This window comes from Podarcis tiliguerta (genome assembly GCF_965153285.1).
Source record: "Podarcis tiliguerta genome assembly, chromosome: 14".
Classification (NCBI taxonomy): Eukaryota; Metazoa; Chordata; class Lepidosauria; order Squamata; family Lacertidae; genus Podarcis; species Podarcis tiliguerta.
Genome location: NC_139547.1, coordinates 53433141 through 53445943, shown reverse-complemented (window position 1 = coordinate 53445943; position 12803 = coordinate 53433141). Strand labels below are relative to the sequence as shown.

At 52.2% G+C, this 12803-nt stretch overlaps 1 protein-coding gene across 6 annotated transcripts; it reads left to right on the top strand.

The window, feature by feature from the left end:
• Positions 1–2: 2 nt before the first annotated feature.
• On the top strand, positions 3–11960 carry PDIA2 (protein disulfide isomerase family A member 2). Of its 6 annotated transcripts, XM_083412706.1 has the most exons (13): positions 3–19; positions 1024–1177; positions 1440–1635; positions 2803–3009; positions 3958–4091; positions 4446–4586; positions 5551–5667; positions 8319–8444; positions 8626–8823; positions 9787–9907; positions 10980–11161; positions 11333–11422; positions 11510–11960. In XM_083412706.1, exons 2-13 carry the CDS (start codon positions 1139–1141, stop codon positions 11585–11587), a joined length of 1629 nt encoding a protein of 542 aa, XP_083268832.1. In that variant the 5' UTR covers positions 3–19; positions 1024–1138; the 3' UTR covers positions 11588–11960. The 6 variants fall into 6 exon arrangements, with proteins under 6 accessions (XP_083268832.1, XP_083268834.1, XP_083268836.1 ...); XM_083412708.1 differs by lacking the exons at positions 3–19; positions 1024–1177 and adding an exon at positions 41–155; XM_083412707.1 differs by lacking the exon at positions 3–19 and having other exon boundaries at positions 306–1177; positions 11835–11960.
• The last annotated feature ends 843 nt before the right edge of the window (positions 11961–12803 follow it).

The window sequence follows — 12803 nt, the reverse complement described above, 5'->3', positions numbered from 1 at the left end:
TGCGTCCGGCCAGGACCAAGTGAGGAAGAGCGAGGGGGAGCTGGGCAGGACCCCACACAAGACCCCCATGTGTGGCCGCTGCGCCTGCCTGGGTCTGGCCAGCACCCCCTGGGAAGCCCCCCTCGGGGTCGCTGAGCACAGCTGCAGCCCAGGAGGTCTGGCCAAGGAGAGGCCTTCTCTAGATGGGCTGCTATTTCTTATTATTGTTGTATTATTATCCCCCCCCCTCACTCTAAAGTCCCAGGGATGGGGGGGGCATGTTAATAATGTTGTGATTGGGGTCAGTCTGCAGGGTGCCTGGAGCCCCTTCTAACCCTTGGAGTCCGGAGTCCAGGAAGGGTTAATAGCTGATGGGAGAAGCCATGGCTAACTGGGCAGTTGCAAGTCAATGGCCAGCCATTTCAGCACCTCCATCAGCATCTCTCTGCCCAGCCAATGGGTCAAAATAAATAAATAAACATTGTTCAGTAGCACCTTAGAGACCAACTCAATAGGTGTTGGCCAAGGGACTAGGGCTGCCAGATTTCAAAATGCCAAAATCCTGAAACAAAAGTTGTTCAGCTTTTCTTTTCTTTTTGCCCAAAGTTGTTGATGTTTTTGGAGGAAATCATGGCTTGCCACACACCTGGATTTTCCTGGACATTTTGCTGAATGCTGCTTCCCACTGCAGTATTCTGGGTATGTCTGGGAAATTCACACCAAGGACCATCAGCGCCCGAAATTAAGGAGCTGGACTGCCAAGGCAGTGACTAACTGCGGGTGCCTCGCCTGGCTGGGATGTGGAAGGGCAATGGCCAGCCTGGTTGGGTGAGAGCTGAGCTGAGCGGAGGCTGCAGGCTGAGAAGCCAGAGAGACAGCGCCATGCTTGATTGATGGGCGATTCCACGGCTGTCACAGTGAGAGAAGAAAGGCCTTTTGGGGTGTTGATGCTGCGAGATGCTCCATCTTTGGCTCAGGCTGTAGATGTGTAAATAAACCATAGATCCTAAAAACGCCACAGTCTCTGCTGTCCCTCATTCCAAGGGACCCCAGTCCTGGAACCCCTGCAATCCCGCCCTGCTTGGAGATTGGGTGGCAGGCAGGCAGTGCTTTTCTACCAGTGCTGTGTCCCCTTGAATACCCCCAGGAAAAAGCACTGATGCCGTCAAAGTCGGCCAATTGGCTCACATCAAAGCAAGTGAGTATAAATGTGTTCATTGCTACTATTAATTGTGGGGTTATCTTGACTTCCAAGATTGTGTTTGCAGAGCTTCCAGAGCTGTTTGCCTTGGGTTCAGCACCCCGTCCCCAGCAGCTCTTATCAGGCAGCCAGTGGGGAAGGGCCACGTGGGGCAAACTCTGGCTCCACGTCACGGAAAGGCTTGCCCCGGGAGCTTTATCTGCCCCTTCCCCGCCTGGCATCTCCTGGCTCCGGCACTCTGCCTCTCTCTCTCCTCCAGGCCGCCATGGGCTGCTTCCCGAGACTCCTGCTGGCACTGGGGCTGGCAGTGGCCTTAGTGCAGCGTTTGGGGGCCCAGGAGAGCAGGAAGCAGGCAGAGGAAGAGGAGGAAGAGGAGGACCAGGGGGTCTTGGTGCTCAACCAGAGCAACTTTGCCCAAGCCCTGCAGAAGCACAAGCTGCTCCTGGTGGAGTTCTGTGAGTAGCAGCTAGTGCAGGGGGGAGAGCTTGAACGGGGCACCCCCAGGGACTCCCCTGGCCTGCAACCCCAAGGGAAAAGCAGCAGGCGCTGGGAGGGGGCAGGTGGGGCAAACTGGAGCGCCCCATTCAGGCTGCTTGGTTGCTTAGGGGAGGGGGCACAGCGGACCCTGTTGAGAGAAATCCCCTCCAGAAAGGATACCCTCTCAACTAGGATCAGGGCCTTTTCAGCGCTGGCCCCGACTTGGTTGAACGCTCTGTCCCAAGAGACCAGGACCCTGAGGGATCTGACATCTTTCCGCAGGGTCTGCAAGATGGAGCTGTTCCGCCTGGCCTTCGGGCTTAGACTCACTCTGACCCCTTATATGGGATTTGGTATATAAATTTTCCCTTGGCTTTTTTGCTGGCCCATGGAGGACCATCTGGTCTTGATTTGTGGGCTACTACTAAAATGAGGCTGTATTTTAAGCCGTATTTTAATTAACTTTTTTTTCTCTATTATGTTTTGTTGTAATTTACATTTGGTGTTAGCCATCCTGAGCCTGGCCCTGGCCGGGGAGGGCAGGGTATAAATAAAAAATTATTGTTATATTATATTATTATTATTACCCTTCTTGTAGCTCCCGCCTCACCTTCCAGCCCCCCAGCCCACCCCAGCTGTGTCCTCCTGCGGCACCACAGAGCTGCCCTTGTTGGAGCAAACCTGTTCTATGCTCTGGAAGGCGAGAGGAGAGGAGATTAAGCAAAAGTGGCTATCAGCAGCCTATGGGGAGAGCAAACTGGCATGCCAGGCCCACAGAGCCTGGCCCAGGGGACAGGAGGGGGGGTAGCCTACAGAACCACACTCTCCTGCCGTGCCTGTGGCTCCTGAGACCCACTGGTGTGCATGTACCCCCCCCATCACCACCACAATGGGGTTGCTCTGGCCCCACACGCAGAGACAGCAAATGCTTCCCAAGGCCAGTTGCTGGAAAGCGCAGGAGGGAAGAGTAGCTCTCGCACCCAGGTCTTGCTTGTGGGCTTCCCTGTGGGGCTTCTGGCTGGCCACTGTGAGAACAGGATGCTGGACCCGATCCAGCAGTCTCCTCAGACTTCCTTACACACCTCCGCACTGCCACTTGTTGCCTGTGGGGCGGACGCTTCACCCCTCCTCCTTTCCCCTCCCAGATGCCCCCTGGAGCAGTCACTGCCAGGCGCTGGCCCCGGAGTACGCCAAGGCCGCCGCCCTGCTGAAGGAGGAGGGCTCTGCGCTGCGCCTGGCCAAGGTGGACGGGGAGCAGGAGAAGGAGCTGAGCGCAGAGTTCGGAGTCAGCGGCTTCCCCGTCCTCAAGCTGTTCAGAGACGGCAACCGCACTCACCCGGCGGACTTCACAGGTCAGAAGAGGCGGTGGTTTTGCGGGGCGTTCTCAGCCGCCCTGGACCTCCCCAGTCGGAGGCAGGGTGGCTCTGAATACCCATTGGGTCCCTTTGGGGGCATCCGGCTGGCCCCTTTGAGAACAAGATGCTGGACTAGATGGGCCTGATCCAGCAGCAGCTGGGATCTCCCTTGGTTCTTATCGTGTGGCTCTTTGGGCATGAGGTGTCAAGCGAGGGAGTTCCCCTCTTCATCCAGTAGCTCACAGATATGAATTAACAAGCCATTGATAGATTTATAGTCCTTTATTACAGCATTGTTTTGCACACACAGACAACCGTCTGCAAGGAGATCAGTTGCATATTCTGAATCCGACTTCCAGCTTCCGCAGCAAGGAGTGCGCCAGCGGGAAGTTCCTCCCCCTCTCAGTCTCCTTTCTTCTCTGATACGTTCGGACCTCTGAGTCCAAGGGGAGGGGGGTCTCTCCCCCACTTTCAATTGCTGTATCTTCCAGCTGCCCCCTCCCTTCCGGATCTCTTGTCATTATCTCGTAGCTGGGTAACTCCTCCCTAATCTGTTCAGCTTCTATGTTTGTTTCTGCTTCTCTCTCTGCTTCCGGAAATGCTGGAGGTGAGAAGGGGGGCGGAATATTCCTCCTCCTCTTCCGAGAGGGACTGATCTGTCTACGACTTCATTCCCCAGTCTTCAGATCCGGACCATTCCCTGACATGAGGGCTTCACCTCAGAGGGAGCAACAAGAGCTCTTTGCTTGCAGCTCCTCGCCTAGATTTCCCGGGATTGCATTTCGCCCTCTTTGCAGTGGCATCACGTCAGGGGCTTATTCTCATCTGAGCCTCAGCCGCCATGAGCCCCTGTGAGAGGAGTGGCACCATTCGCCGCTCTCCTTTCTTAGCACAGCACCTGGTCAAGGAGCCCCACAACTCACACTTTTGCCGCCCGTTTGCCAGGCCAGCGAGACGCAGAGGGAATCGTGAAGTGGCTGAAACGGAAAGCTGGGCCCAGTGCGGTGCTGCTGGAGAATGCCAGCCAGGCGGCTGCTTTCCTGGATGCCAACGTGGTGGCGGTGGTTGGATTCTTCCCAGTGAGTGCCCCGCTTGCGCCTCTGCACTCCTGCAGCCAAGCCAAGCTGCTAATCCTGCGCTGCTGTTTCCTGGTGGTGCAGCCTGCTGCCTGTTCCCTGCAGCTGGGAAAGGGAGGAATTGTGAGGGTCGGCCTCTGGCACATTCCAGGGGACATTTGGGCCCCAACTGGCAGGCTGGGGAGCCCCCAGGGAGTTGCTGTCTTAGGGCAGCTTCCCCGCACCCAAGGCCCTGCTGGGGGAAGCAGGTCTCCCAGAATGAGACTCTCTTTCCTCTCCACAAACGGAGCGCAGGCCTCGGATATCCTTTGCTCCTGGCATCCTGTGCCCGGCTCAGCTGCCGCGCATTCCTTGCAGGACCTGCAGGATGAAGACGTCCGCCTCTTCTACGATGTGGCCAGTGATGCTCCGGACTTTGCCTTCGCACTCACCAACCGCTCGGAGCTCTTTGAGAAGTTCAACGTGACCCACCCTGGCACCGTCTCTCTCTTCCGGAAGGTGAGAGCTGGGCCAGGCGGGCACTTCCAGGAGCTTTGCAGGGTTGGTTAAAAGACCGGGGGGGGGGCATTTAGAGGGGAGGTGTTTCTTTCTGTGGCTGGTGCAGCTGCTGAGATGGAGATGGGGCCCAGACACACTCTGTCACCTCTTGCAGCCCAGGGACATAACCACTTTCTGAGTGGAATTTTTTGGAAATGTCCCTCAAGTACAGCTGAAGGCAGTATATTCAATTTTGTGAGAGTAAAAGCACGTCTATATTTTGGAATTATAAAGTTGTGGTATACAGAGGATAAAGGTAAAAAGTCAATTATATAAAATGCATTTTGGGGGTTTGGGTCAATAGTCCAATATTGGGTCTTATTCTAATTGCCCCAGCTAAAAACCTTGCAACCTTTGCTGTCACCTGCTCATCTTGACCTGTCAAGAGAAAGGACACTGGAACAGTGGTTGGGCAACCCAGAAGAATAATAGAGGGATGATAACCCAGCTACTCACACTGGGTTTTAGAAAAGCGAATAACTTGATTAGGCAGCGCTTAAAATGATATCAAGCGACAGAACAATCTGGCCACAATAAGGAAATTTTGCCCATCGTATGACTATTTTCCACCCAGTCGTCTTGACTCTCTGGCACCCTGTTTCCATAATTTTGTTTGCTTTACAGTGGTACCTCGGGTTAAGAACTTAGTTTGTTCTGGAGGTCCGTTCTTAACCTGAAACTGTTCTTAATCTGAGATACCACTTTAGCTAATGGGGCCTCCCGCTGCCGCCGCGCCACCGCCGAGTGATTTCTGTTCTCATCCTGAAGCAAAGTTCTTAACCTGAAGCACTATTTCTGGGTTAGTGGAGTCTGTAACCTGAAGCGTCTGTAACCTGAAGAGTCTGTAACCTGAGGTACCACTATATTGTTATGGCTGATGCAAAGAAAGATTCATTCATTCATTCATTCATTCATTCTCTTGCAGCACGATGAGTCCCGGGAAGACTTCCTGGTGGATGAAGAGCTGGGCCTGGACGGGGCGGAGCTGGCACAATTCATCCTGGCGCAGAGCCTGGAGCTGGTGATGGAGTATACGAGTCAGGTGAGGGGGGGCCCTGCAATTCCTCAGCCCCTTCTTCCTCCTGGCTGCCAGCCAGAGCCCAGCTCCTCCTGGCTCTTTCTTGCCAGGGTTTCTTGTCCCTTTTAGGGATTTTCCAGCATTGCAGGGGGTTGGCCCAGATGACCCGGGGTGGGGTGGGGCTTCCAACTCGTGACTTCCCCTTCTAGCAAGCAAAGCCCTGCCACAGCTCAGCACCACCAGAGGGAGAGGAGCCACTGCGTGTCAGGCTCCAGGGAATCTGATCCCTCCTACTGTGGCAGCCAAGAAGCAGATAAAAAAAAAGAGTTATTACCAAGTCTTTTATTCAATATTTACAGAGAGAGAATGCAGAAATTGTGGGAATGTTCAGGGAGGCAGGAGAGGATATATTGTTTATTAATATCCTTCCTAACTTGCGCTAGCAAGTTCTATAACCTAGCAGAGTTTTAACAGTCCTCTTTAAACGCACAGCGGGTAGCTGGTTGCAAGCGTGTTTAAGCTTCTCAATATAGATTCCTGGTAAGATCCCTTATTTCCCTCTTAAAAGAATAAACACGCCACAATCTTATTTAAGATATATAAAAGTAGTTTACTCACATCATCAGTTCACAGTTGGATCCCTGAAGGAAGACTTAGTTACAAAGTATATACATGTGAGTCTATCCCATATGGAGATAGTCTCTTTGTCCTCTGTTGGCCAGCAGAGCATCTCTAGCTAAAAGGTTGCTCCAACGAAGAGAGGAAGTCAGAGAGAGAGAGATGGCTACATGCCTTGTGCTTTTGTTACCTGCACAGATAAGATCACGCCCACCTCTAGTCACATGCCAGAGGAAGTATGTCCCAGTCAGGAGGAAACAGGAAGTTTTCGACTGGCTGGTCCAAACATCCCCTTGCATGTCCACTCTAGGAAAACAAGGAATGTTGTGCTTGACTGCTACTTATGTATCACATCCCACAGAAATGCCATCTCTCCTAGATAATGGCGTTGCTCCGAGTAAAGTCCCACCCCCTCTGTCTCTCCTATTCTACGTCATCCCTCCGCCAGTTGAGCTGCGCTTTCTGCCTCTGAGCTTTCTGCTCTACTACTCTCAATGCACGCCTGGTCCTAGGAGAAGGGGGGGTCAAGAATGCTTTGAATGATAACGTGTCAACCAGCTGCTCCGGCTCTGCTGCTTCCCCCTCCTCTTCCATTATCTCCCAGCTTTTTCCCTCTTCTGTCTCAGAGTCATGACCTTCTGCAAACCACCATTGTAATTCTATACCGCCCTCCTCTTCTTGGGAAGGTTCAGGAGAAGAAGGGGGGGGGCTGTCTCTATCATTCCTTCTCCAATGTCCAGTCCCTGATGCTGCGGGTGGGACCCCTCTGCTCAGTGGAAGGACCCCTGCTGGGTCACAGTCAGCTCTGGGCCTTTGGATCTCCCTGAGAGTCCAGTGCAGCCCCCTCGCCATTTCTGCTGCAGAGATGCGGGCTTCCTCCCTGGAAAGAGTGGGCTACTCTTCTGCTTCTGGAATTTTGGGGCACCTGTCCTCACTGTCGGAACTAGCGTGCGGCCAAGCTACTCCTCCGGTCGAGCCCTCCGGCGGCGGTGATTCACGACCTGAGCCTTTGATGAGGCTTCAGGCATGTTCCCTCATTACGCGGAGTATCCAAGCAGCAGAAGGACGAGAAATATGAGCTACATTGCTAAGAGTTTTATTTCTAACTACGCAGACAGAAAATAATATACATCCTCGCTCTGTGAAAGCAGAGAGGCAACTGGAACAAAGGAACAGGAAACCAGTAATATCAACATCCGTCTCCTGTGAGACTTCCAGCAGTCTGGAATGTCTGGGATGTAAAGAGAGTCTTGTGACTCCAAGCACTGCAGAGTGGCAAAACAGAAACCTAACATCCTCCCCCTTTCTGTGAACACCACTGGGCAGTGTGTCAAAACAGAAGCCTAACATTTACACCCCTCCACCCCTGGGGGGGGGTTCCCCGCTCTGGCATTCCCAAACCAAAGGAAGGATTAGACTCTGATTAATAGAAGACACACAGAGGCTTGACCAGCAGGACTTTGGGAGGGGTGCATATAATAATAATGCCTGTCCACCCTTCGGCCCAGATCGTTTTATTCACAAAAGAACTTTTTACACAGTGTACGTAAGAACCAATCAGATTTCCTCTGAGCATTTCAAAACCCCCACGTGGGACAAAGTTAAACTACAAAAACTAATTAAGCATGCATACTTCCGGGGTAAATAAAGCAGAACTAAAAAGGAGGGATGCATCCAGCAACCCCGGAGGTCATAAACAGCCATAAACATCACAGGAAGGGTGGCAAGGGCGATAGGGATCTTTATCACCTTCATGTGAAAAACTATTTCTTGGCCCTAAGATGAACAAAATCAAGGCAGGGCGCATCAAAGAACTGCCTTCTCTCTTTCATGGCCTGGCGAAGCAACCGGTAACTGGGCTGTTCTACGTGACTTGTCAAGCAAGAGAAATAGGACAGGGATGCGGAGGCATGGGTTGATAAAAATCATAACAAAATGGCTTAAACCCAGTCAACGCAATGCTTTCATCGCTGACACAGATGGCTTGCTCCAGATTTGGTATAATTCCTCCTAGCCATCCCACCTGATCCCTCCACCCGCCTGTGTCTTTCCCCTAGAACTCCTCCAGGATATTTGGGGCAAAGATCCCAAACCACCTGCTGCTCTTCATCAACCAGACGCAGGACTCTCAGCTGGAGCTCCTCAGCAGCTTCCGAGATGCTGCCCCTGCCTTCAGGGGACAGGTGAGCCCCCCTGGCCAAGCGGCACATTTGCCCTGGGGCTTTGGGGTTGGGGGGTCCCATGCAGGGAGGGGCTGGGGTTTGCGTGGGTGCTGTGTTTTCTGCTTCTGGGAGGCGAGTCCCAGGGAGCATATTCCTGCCCTGCCAGGGCTTGGACTAGACGCATCTCTGCCCCTCCATGCAGGTGCTTTTCGTGCTGGCCGACGTCAACGGGGACGGAGCCCAGATCCTGCACTTCTTTGGCCTCAAAAGCCACGAGGCTCCCGCCATCCGCTTCATCAACATTGAGAGCAACAGGAAATACCTCTTGGCCGCAGATGGATCCCTCGCAGCTCCTGCCATCCGTGCCTTCTGCCAGGAGGTGATGGAGGGCAAAGTCCAGGTGGGCAGCCAGTCGCATGGTCAGGCTGGGGGGGGGGAGAAAGGGACTATGACTCTTTTTATATTCCTTTTTATTAGTTTTTTTTTAATGTACTTCACATACAATTTATCATTCACTTATATGTTTCTTTTTGTCTCCCCCCCCCCCACGCTGATGTTTTTAAATATTTAATTGCTGCATTTATACTTGTTCCTAAACCCCCCAATTCTATCTGATCTTCCTTTTTTTATCACGCTCCTATTTCAAACACACTCCTATCATTCCTGTTCATGGAATATTTATTTGGTTCTTATTAGTTTGTGACCCCCTGCACATTTTGTATGTCTTCTGTTTATGGATTCTGAAACAGTATGGTGTTATAATAAAATAGTCAGTATATTATTAGCCGATGTGTTGCTTGTTGTTGTTCATATTTCAAATCCTGCACACAATTTCCTATTGCTAAAATATTTTGACAGTCAAAAAAAAAGGCCTCCCATTTTCCATAAACAGTTCATCGCTGTGTCCTCTGAGTTTTACCGTCACTTTTGCCATTTCAGCATAATCCATTCATTTTATAAGCCATTCTTCTCTGGTTGGAGTCTCTTTGAAATCAAGAAATCAAGATAGCCAACTTTTTGTAAAAGAATGGAAACGGTTTATTGGATATTTACAAACAAACTGTAAACAGATAAGAATATTGGCAGGATTATTGTAATAACCTGCAGTTTTATAAGAGTATTAATTTAAAGTAGATGGATAAATGAGCAAATTAAGTTACTTTGGATGTGCAGAAAATATTAAAAATAAATTTAAGGGACTACAGAAAGAGGGGGGAGGAAGTCAAGTTTTGAAATGTTAAAATGATTGTAAAATTACTGAAATGTATAAAACTGAAAATCGTAAATAAAATAACATAAAAATAAAAAGCAAGTCTCACCCCTCCGCTGACCCACAGCACTAAGCGCTGCTTCATCTTCCCAGCCGTACCTGATGAGCCAGGATATTCCAGAGGACTGGGACAAGGCGCCTGTCAAGACCCTGGTTGGCAGAAACTTTGACCAAGTGGCCTTTGACGAGAGCAAGAGCGTCTTTGTGAAGTTCTGTAAGTGGCACTTTGGGACTGGGGAGGAGGAACCTCAAAGCTGCCTCTGGGGCTCCTCCGCCTTCCCTCCTGGCACCCCATGGAAACTTACTGGGAGGGCAGAAGAAGCAGAGGGCAGCCCTCCTTGGGGGTTTCCCCCTCTCATCCCCAGTTAGGAGAAACAGGCTTGCCCCAGACTTTTCAGGTACATATACAGAGCTCAATGATATATACATGTACAGAACTGCAAGAATCTTTTTGCCCGGGGTGGGACTCGAACCCACAACCCTGAGATTCAAAGTCTCACGTTCTACTGACTGAGCGATCTCAAGGAAAATTGCTGCTGAGAGAACTTGCTGGCTTTGCAGACTTTCAGAGCCCAGCCCTTTCCAAGAGGTTCAGAAAACATTTATTACAAAAACCGCATAGAAATAATTTACCAGTGTGATAACAAATGTATATCAGCCAAACAGTCTGGAATTTATAATGTCTTCAGGATACTTTGAAATGGGGCCAGGATACTCAATGGGGCCAGAATTCCCTGAGGAGGAAATCCCGAAAGGCTGGGCCCACCACTGAGAAGGTCCTGTTTCCCATTTTTAACACTCGATTGGGAACTGCCCCAGAGTGGCTGGGGAAACTCAGCCAGATGGGCAGGGTATAAATATATTATTATTATTATTATTATTATTATTATTACCCATCAATCCAGTAGGCCATAACAGGCCACAACGGAGCGGGGTCTTTGAAGCTGAACTTAAAGTCCCGGCAGGCTTACAGTGGGGCAAGGGGTCTCAAACTATGTAGGGCTTTAACAGTTAAAACCAGGGCCTGAAAATGGGAGCAGAAAGCAACCAGCAGCCAGTGCAATTGGTACCAGATCAGTGCAAACACCCACAGCCATTGCACCCTCTGTGCCAGTTGTGGGGTCATTTTTAGAGGCAGCCCCACAGCGAGGTGTTAAGAGGGACGCAGCCTGCGCAACTGAAACCAGGCCAGCTTTCTCCAGAGAGGGATGCAGACGGTGAACCAACCTGACGACAAAAGAGACTTGCGTCTTCCTGACTCCATCCCTTCTCTTCCGCTTCCACAGATGCCCCCTGGTGCCCCCACTCCAAGGCAATGGCGCCCGCCTGGGCAGAGCTGGGCGAGAAATATAAAGACCACGAGGACGTCCTCATCGCCGAGATGGACGCCACGGCCAACGAGGTAGCAGGGCTCCCCATCCGCGCCTACCCAACGCTGTACTACTTCCCTGCAGGGCAGGACAAGAAGGTAATGCGGGTGCCCCGTGGCGTGGGGGGGGGATCTGTGGCCGCAGGATGTGCCCAGGTCCTCCGGGACAGTAGAGCAAGGAGGCTCCCCCAGGAGGTAGAAGGGAGGCAGTAGCTGCTGCTTGTGGGGCAAAGCCAGGCCAACCCCCCCCCCCCCCGTTTTCCACCCCAGATGATTGAGTACCGGAGCGCCAGAGACCTGGAATCCTTCTCGGCGTTCTTGGAGAATGGGGGTGAGATCCCTCCCCAGGACGACACCCAGGTGAGTTTCAGGGGCAACCCCTCGTGCCCACTCCGAACACTGAGTTTGTCCCCGTTCCCACGGTGATGCTGGGCTCTGGCTTTCCAGGCTGCCGAGACCCCCGAGGAACCCCAGGAGAATCGAACAAGCCCACCAGGCTCCCCAGAAGCAAGAGACGAGCTGTAGAGCCGGCCGTGGTCTCCAAGGGCCTCGCTTCCTTCGTGGCTCCGCTGCACGTTTGCCGGTGGCCAAAAACCGGAGGATCTGGGACAGCTGCCACGTGAGAGTTGTGCAATGTAGGGGACAACAGCTCCTTCCCCCCCCCCCCCATCAGGCACCCCCTCCTGCCTAGATGCTGCCCTGGGAAGAGACCAGCAGCCCCTCCCTCCTCGTTTTTATATATTTATTTATATCCCGCCTTCTCCCCTGAAAGGGACTCAAAGGTGGCTTACAGATGAAAACACCAGAAGGAAGCAACAATTGAAAAGCAATGAAGCACTAACCGAAATCTATCATCTATCAATCATGATGATCTATTAAAAACATGCAGATAATTGCAGCACCAGCCCTTTCATTAACAGCAGCCCCCGTGTCCCACCCTCCCCAGCAACGGCCTCCATCCCAGGGAGAAAGCTGCAACTTTTCCTTGGGGAGAAGGGAAAGGCAGCAAGCACAGACCATTTGTGGATGGGGATGAGGGCTGACCCAAGGCCTATCCTCTAAATCATGGGTAGGCAAACTAAGGCCCGGGGGCCAGATCCGGCCAAATCGCCTTCTAAATCTGGCCCGCAGATGGTTCAGGAATCAGCATGTTTTTACATGAGTAGAATGTGTGCTTTTATTTAAAATGCATCTCTGGGTTATTTGTGGGGCATAGGAATTCGTTCATTCCCCCCCCCCCCAAATATAGTCCGGCGCTCCACAAGGTCTGAGGGACAGTGAACTAGCCCCCTGCTGAAAACGTTTGCTGACCCCTGCTCTAAATTAAGAGCATGTTTCACCCAAGCGATGTCCCACCGTCTGGCTGAGGTCCTGGCCCCCAAGGCAGGACCTTGCTCTCAGCCGACACAGCCCTGCAGATGGGGCACACGGGGGTCTGAGAGTGAGTGAGGGGGGGGGTTGATACGACATCCTTGTGAAAAGAATCCCCCCCCCGAGTGTCCGTTGCTGCATCTGCGCAGATTGCAAGAGCAACGTTGCTTCTGCTGCTGTTCCCCACATGGAAAAAGGGTCCCAGAGCATGTCCAGAGTCTTCCAGGGCTGCCTGTTGGCCACATCTGAGTGAGCTGAGGGGTCTCAGCGAAGGGTGAGCTGATTGGTGCCCCAAACAGTCCATGTCGGAGCAGGCCTCCCCCCCCCCCCACGCAAGCAGAGGATGGCAACCCACACAACTCACAAACAC

Excerpts from the sequence above, each read along its gene's own strand:
- PDIA2 (XM_083412705.1), top strand. The coding sequence starts at position 2,547 with ATGGGGTTGCTCTGGCCCCACACGCAGAGACAGCAAATGCTTCCCAAG. Across the intron at positions 4,092-4,445 it reads CGGTGGTTGGATTCTTCCCA|GACCTGCAGGATGAAGACGT; the intron begins GTGAGTGCCCCG and ends CATTCCTTGCAG. Across the intron at positions 8,824-9,786 it reads TGATGGAGGGCAAAGTCCAG|CCGTACCTGATGAGCCAGGA; the intron begins GTGGGCAGCCAG and ends TCATCTTCCCAG.